Below are 6,393 nucleotides of genomic sequence, written 5' to 3' on the forward strand. Positions count from 1 at the left end.
CTTTTAATGAAAAAGGAAAAGGTTTTAATCTGATGGTGTTCATGCTACAATTTAAGTCATTATATGTGTTGCCGACCTTTTCAAATTCCCTTAAATGCAAATATGGATTTTCTAAATCTAAGCTATGAAAAGAAGGTAAAAGTTGAATAATGTCAAGCTAAAAATTAAAATGAAATGCATCAAGAGAGAAAACTATGCATAATGATGCACTTGTTTTTGTGGAATTCATGTGCTCTCGAAGTGTTTTAACACGGTTATTCTTATTATGAAGCAACTGATTATCTTTTTCGGGCATATTTTCTGAAAATAATAAGGATACCATACAAAGTCTACCACTTAATGTACGTAATCACACTCTCATACACGTGTAGAAATAGAATAAAAGAAAAAAAAATAAAAGATCATTTAAGCCAAATGATCATTCTTACAAAAACAACCATAACTTTTTTGTTCTAATAATTGTATCTTTTTAAATTTAAATTTTACGAGAAGCTTTTACAAGCCTAGTTCCTTTAAGATCATTTGGGAACGCCATGCAAATCGTGTTTTCAAAATTTTTGAAAATCATTTTTATTTTACTTAAAATGAAAGAAAAATTATATTTTCAAAATGTTTTAATATGCTAATATCAAAAATAATTTTTTTAAAATAAAAATATATATAATTATGATATATTTTGGTACAAAAACTATTTTGAAAAATAACAGCAATCATACTTCCAAATAGACCATATCATCCCCTCTCTTTTTCTTTTGAAATTCAATTTTTAAAACCAATCCTTATTATTAGTTCTACAATACATCTAACCCACTAAAAGAATTTCTTGTTGTTTGATTAAATTTTTATTTTATTTTTTGAAAGATTTGTAAATATAAAAACAACATGTGAAGTGATAAAACTTATGAAATGAATTAAACCATGTTGAAAATGATTTTTTTACTCTTTTTGTTTTAGAAATATAGGAAAAAGAAACAAGTGATGACAAAGAAGATAATTAAGTGTGTAGGCCTGACTATCCTGACCCAATCTAGTATGATGTAATTTTTAAAAGAAAATTTTGCCAAATCAACTTATATTTTTAATTATTTTTATATCATGCATGCTTGATTGATCCCCAAATTCTTCTGTCTCCTCCCAATTGGATACTTCATTACAGCTCCGATGGGATTGTTATTCTTACATGTGCCGCCGCTATTCTTGCTGCTGACTTGCTTCATTTTTGGTTCTTAACTGGATTTTAACTTGGTTCAAACCTGAGAATAAAAGGCTTGAAGCTTCACTATTTGATATGATACCCAGATTCTCATGAGCATTTGCGTCTTCAAAAAGGGATGTCCTTAAAATTTACGAAATATATGCCCATCATATTATCATAAAGCAATGCCTCTGCATGTGCTTCCCAAGTCTAATAAAGTGGCGCAACCAAAAAAAGTTGATGAAGTGGTGCTGTTAGCATGCAAATCAGTGAACAGAGGAAGCAGAGGAATTTCACAAATCGGATGTTACCTTCAAAGAACGGATTTGCTTTCCTTCCATTATACTATCAAGTGTAATCATGGTAAACATGAAAGTCAATTTTCTACCATTTCTGACACAGTTGCTGACATACTCTTGCATGCTACAGTGAAGAAAAACAAGAGGAATAAAGAGAACTGCTAGGTCTTGAATTTTACTTCGGCGCAATACATAAAATGCAGGAAAACCTCGCAAGTAAATTTAGTCATAAATTTTGCCGGACAACTTGGTGGGACACCAGACCCACACCACAAATTATACGAGTATATGGATGGAGACGGCGTAAAATGACCCAGCCTATCACGCTTTGGTTGGAAGACTAAGCCCATTTGAGCCCATTGCATTGTTATTTTATTTATTTAGAACAAGATTTGTGACGGTTGGAATAGGTTCCCATCCTGTGTCACCATTTTCCTCTTTTCCAGATGACAAAACTAACCAATTTCTTAAGAGGTCAAGCAAATGTTTTTTTTCTTGGTAAGAGAAATCTATGGAGGGTGGACAAAATGAAAAAATGTTGTCAAAGAATTGAAGGGCAAGGTGTGCGAGGGCTGTCGTGTTTCCAGGTTCCGCGGTCATCTTGAACAAGTGTTCAAGGACCAACCAAGGTATTTGGTTTTCTACCAAAATCAAGTCATGATACAGGTACTGCAACATACAAGACATGTTGAAGATAGGATCATCATCTTCTCTAAGATGATTATCTTGTTCCTTCCTAAATAGCTCAATAAGAAAGCAACCATCTATTACCAACATTCTGACAAAATCCTCTGCACCGACGTCATCAATTGGTCCAGCATAACACGACCGTGCCTCTTTCTCGATCCCCCTGGTGTATTTGATGATCTCCTTCAGTGTTATGCTGGCAGATCTTCGGCAGAGAAGGCCTTTGAGATACTTCAGTTTAACTTTCTCTGTAGATTTCATCAGTGGATGGTGACGGTGCCAGGGGCCAATTGAAAATGCGTTGGGGTTATAAGCTTTTTCGCTGTGTCTTCGGAGAATGTAGGGCACTTTAAAGATGCATGCTTTATCAGACATCATCAGATTTTGGGACATCATACTTTCAACGGAAGAGGTCAATGAATCAATATCAACTGTGACCTGATCATGTACTCCATGAGAAGGACCGTATATATCAACATTCCTTGTACCACCATCCCTTTCGGATCTTGCCATCGTTTCTATGTGAAGAAGAAAAGAATAATGAGGACAAAAAAAAAAAAGAATCTACCTGAAGAGAAAGAAAAGGAATTCTAAGCCAAGTGTGAAGAGTAACCCATTCAACGAATTATATATCTCTTTTAAACCCATAAATTCTTCAGGCCAAGCTCAACAAACCATGATTCGAGTACCTACTCAGAACACAAACCCTTCCAAATCCTACCGGTTTGTATAAACTTATCCTACACGAAGAAAGTTTTCTGCAAGGTTTTGAACTCAGCTGCACTCCAAACATAACTCTGTTGGGAATTTAGAAAGGTTTGTGATTTTTCAATCCTTCTGAAAAGAATAGTACTTTCCTAGCAATTTTCCCAATTGAGCAATCAGGAGTACCTACGAAGCTAACGAGCTACTGTGTAAGGTACTGTAGGAGAACATACATTAGCATTAAGCTTCTCTCATACTTTACAGAATGCAACTTTCCTGTAGATCTTATCAATCCTCAATGATTTTATTTCGTTACCCATGTTGAGTTGTTGACTGCTGCCTGCAACAATTTGCAAGAAAAGTTTTGCATGGTATCATCGAAAATGTGCTGCTGAAATTCCGAACCATTTCAGAGTGCATCCCTGCAAAGTTTACTATGATATTCAACTGTGGAAAGATAAAAATGGTGAACCATTACCTTTCTCGGTTAGCCAAAGGCTTGATTAGTTCTTGAGGCTCTAAAAGTGAACTCTTCAGGGTTAGGGGCATGCACGTTTATTGTTTATGGAAGAGCAGGTTGGGGCATTTGAAGATAAGTCTGTGAAAGCGTGGGCCGAGTCGGGAGGAAAATTTAGATGTTTCTCATGCAGCTAGAATCAGGAGGGGATGAAAAGAAGTAAGAACAACTTATTTCTGGATGATATTTAAGGCATTGCAATACTGAGACATCTTAAGGGGCATTGTATGAAACTTTGCATCTACAAAAACATGGTTCTGATAAATTGCTCTGGAAGCTCGGTTTATTTGAGGTATCAGTCCTAGTCTTTTCTTTGATAGTAATTTATCCCTTGCTTTGGAGACAAAACTTCCTAGGAATCTATCATTAGAACTTCTTAAGTGTGATATAAACAGCGTCGCTGGAAAAGCAACAAAGCAAGTAGTGTCTTTTAATTTTGTGAAATTGCGTCACACACACAAAAACAACAAGAAAAAAAACAGTAATCACATGTAACATAGAATTCTATTCATCACATAAAAACCACAATTAAACCAACCTAAACACACGAGGAAATTTGAAAACATAGGAAAAAAAGTAACAAAATTAACCCAAAACAATAACTTCTAAATCTAATTTGGTGGTCTTCCAATCTTCAACAAGTTGTAAAAAGCCGATTTTTCTGTATAATCTTCTAAAACAATTTAAACACAATCTAACAGGGTAGATAAAAAATTATAAGTTTTCTAATCAAGCCGATCACACAACACAACTCAAGCGTCTTCTTATGCTTAACGCTATCCCATCATTCTATAAATATTCCAGTGACTATCCACGTAATTAGCCCAGTTAAGTCCAAGGGAATTCTAGTAGTGTATTCTAGTAGAGTACTTCAGGGGCTAAGTTCATTTGACTGTTTTAAGGCATCATCCTGCGGTTTCTATTCCTAGAATTCAATTCCTGGAATTCAAATTAAGATGGTAGCCAAGGTTTCCATTTTAAGCTTCTCTCTATGTTCAATATCTTTGGAATATTAGGCTTCCGTTTAACTCTAGTTGGTTCTCCTTTGCAATGGTGATGAAGTTTCAAGTCCATTTTTTTATATTCTTTTTGTAAATTTATAATTTAGTTACTTTCCCAAATGGTAACGGAGAACATTTTAGAAAAAAAAGGAGGTTAGGTTAACGTAATTTTTGAAATTATAATTATAAAATAAACTAAAAGAGTTGGGGTTATTTTACAATATATGACACTATTCATATGAACAATTTAGTTTTTTTAAAAAAAAATTTGATCTTTAATTTTTGTCATTTTACTTATGAATTTTGTTTTTCATTATCATCATCCCAGTTATATTAACATGGTTTTATGTGTTTGAATTGTTTTTCAATTTCAATTTGCATGCTCTCACTTTTACAAAGTGTTGAAAAATATTATAATAATTAATTAAAATTAATTTTATAAAATATAACCTTAGGTTATGATTAAAAAAGAAATTAAAAGAAGTGGTACTAATTTTAAGAGAAAAAAGAAAAACAAAACAAACACCATTTAGACTTTGGCATAGAAAACTTCACTTTGATCCCTAAAATTTTAGTTTATTTATTTATTTTTTCCCTATTATTTTAGAAATTTATAATTCAACCATAAATCTCATTTATTTTACTTTTCAATCCCTAAATGTTGAGAGAGACACTGAAAAAAAATATAGAGGGGAGAGAAAGTACTTAGAAAGCTATATTTTAGCTACCAAAACAATTAATATTGATGTCCATGATTTCATCTTCTAGAGAAATGCTTAATGAATATGATGTTTTTATTCAATCATGATGGAAAAAACTAATATGGATTTGCAAAAAAAATTGATATGCACCTTCACACATGGGAGAATAGCAAGTTCTGGACTTGAGATGCAGTACAATTTAGTTACCTTTTCAGCAGCTGGTAGACGTAATTCAGCTGAGATCACTGTCAAACACAAAATTGGATTGGAACTTGAAAATGAAAATGAGGACAAAAGTATATACACGAGTTGGGTCGAGTTGAAAGATTTTTAAAACCAACAACTCACATTCACATTGTAATATCTTTTTATTTGATTTTTTTAAACCTACTATGATCTATAACATTTATATTAACTGACTTTAAAAAATTAAGTGGAATAAGGTAATACAAATATGATGGATGAGTTGATCTTTGTCAACACTCCTAGATTTTTCCTTCTAAATTATTTCACGTTAAGACCCGTATTTTCTGATCCTTACCCAAAAGCATGGTCCACATCGGCCTAATAAAATAGGTTATTTTCAAAAAATAATAAATAATGAATGAAAAGATATGAGATAATCCATATTTTATTAAAAATCTGTGAACAATCATATAGAAAACAACAACAACAAAAAAATGAATCCAAATCTTTTATTAAATAAAATCTAAAGGATGAAACTGAAAATATAAAAAGAAAGGGAAGTGCTTGGAAAGCTGTATTTCAACCACAAAAAAATAATATTAATTTTCATGAGTTCATCTTCTAAAATGATGCTTAATAAATAAATATGGTGTTTTTATTTAATTATATTGGAAAAAATTGATTTGGGTCCTTTTGTTATGAGTGATTTTCAGTCCTTAAAGATATTGGAGGGTGTTTGAAATTTAAAATGAATTTATTAAAGTTTCCATAATATTTTTAAGTGAAAACAAAATATAGATTTGTTAGATCTAAAACCTCAAACCACAACTTTGAGGGATTGAAGATTAATAAAAAAAAAAATTGTCTAGTAGTCTACTATAACAAACAACATATTTTTTATTTAAAAACAAATAGTGTATGATGTGTTGTTTTCTCTATTAATAAAAAATTCAGTCAAGTGAAAAAGTCTAACCTTTTATGCTCAAGCGTACAAGAGCTTTGCACCTTTTTGGTGCAGGTCTGCCTGCTAAGGTCAAATGGCCTTTCTTTCTTTTTTAAAAAAAACTTTTGATTATTTTTTTTAATTTTGTTTTAATTAATA

General features: G+C 32.0%; 1 protein-coding gene across 1 annotated transcript; it reads right to left on the reverse strand.

Annotated features, from left to right (window-relative positions):
- Positions 1-1,866: 1,866 nt before the first annotated feature.
- LOC105110567 (UPF0481 protein At3g47200-like) lies at positions 1,867-3,258 on the reverse strand. The gene is made up of 2 exons (XM_011005644.1): positions 3,144-3,258; positions 1,867-2,699 (listed from the first exon to the last, which is right to left on the reverse strand). The coding sequence occupies exon 2, from the start codon at positions 2,692-2,694 to the stop codon at positions 1,867-1,869; it is 828 nt and encodes a 275-aa protein (XP_011003946.1). The 5' UTR covers positions 2,695-2,699; positions 3,144-3,258.
- Positions 3,259-6,393: the final 3,135 nt, after the last annotated feature.

This window comes from Populus euphratica, unplaced genomic scaffold (assembly GCF_000495115.2).
Source record: "Populus euphratica unplaced genomic scaffold, PopEup_1.0 scaffold258.1, whole genome shotgun sequence".
Taxonomy (NCBI): Eukaryota; Viridiplantae; Streptophyta; class Magnoliopsida; order Malpighiales; family Salicaceae; genus Populus; species Populus euphratica.

Excerpts from the sequence above, each read along its gene's own strand:
- LOC105110567 (XM_011005644.1), bottom strand. The coding sequence starts at position 2,694 with ATGGCAAGATCCGAAAGGGATGGTGGTACAAGGAATGTTGATATATAC.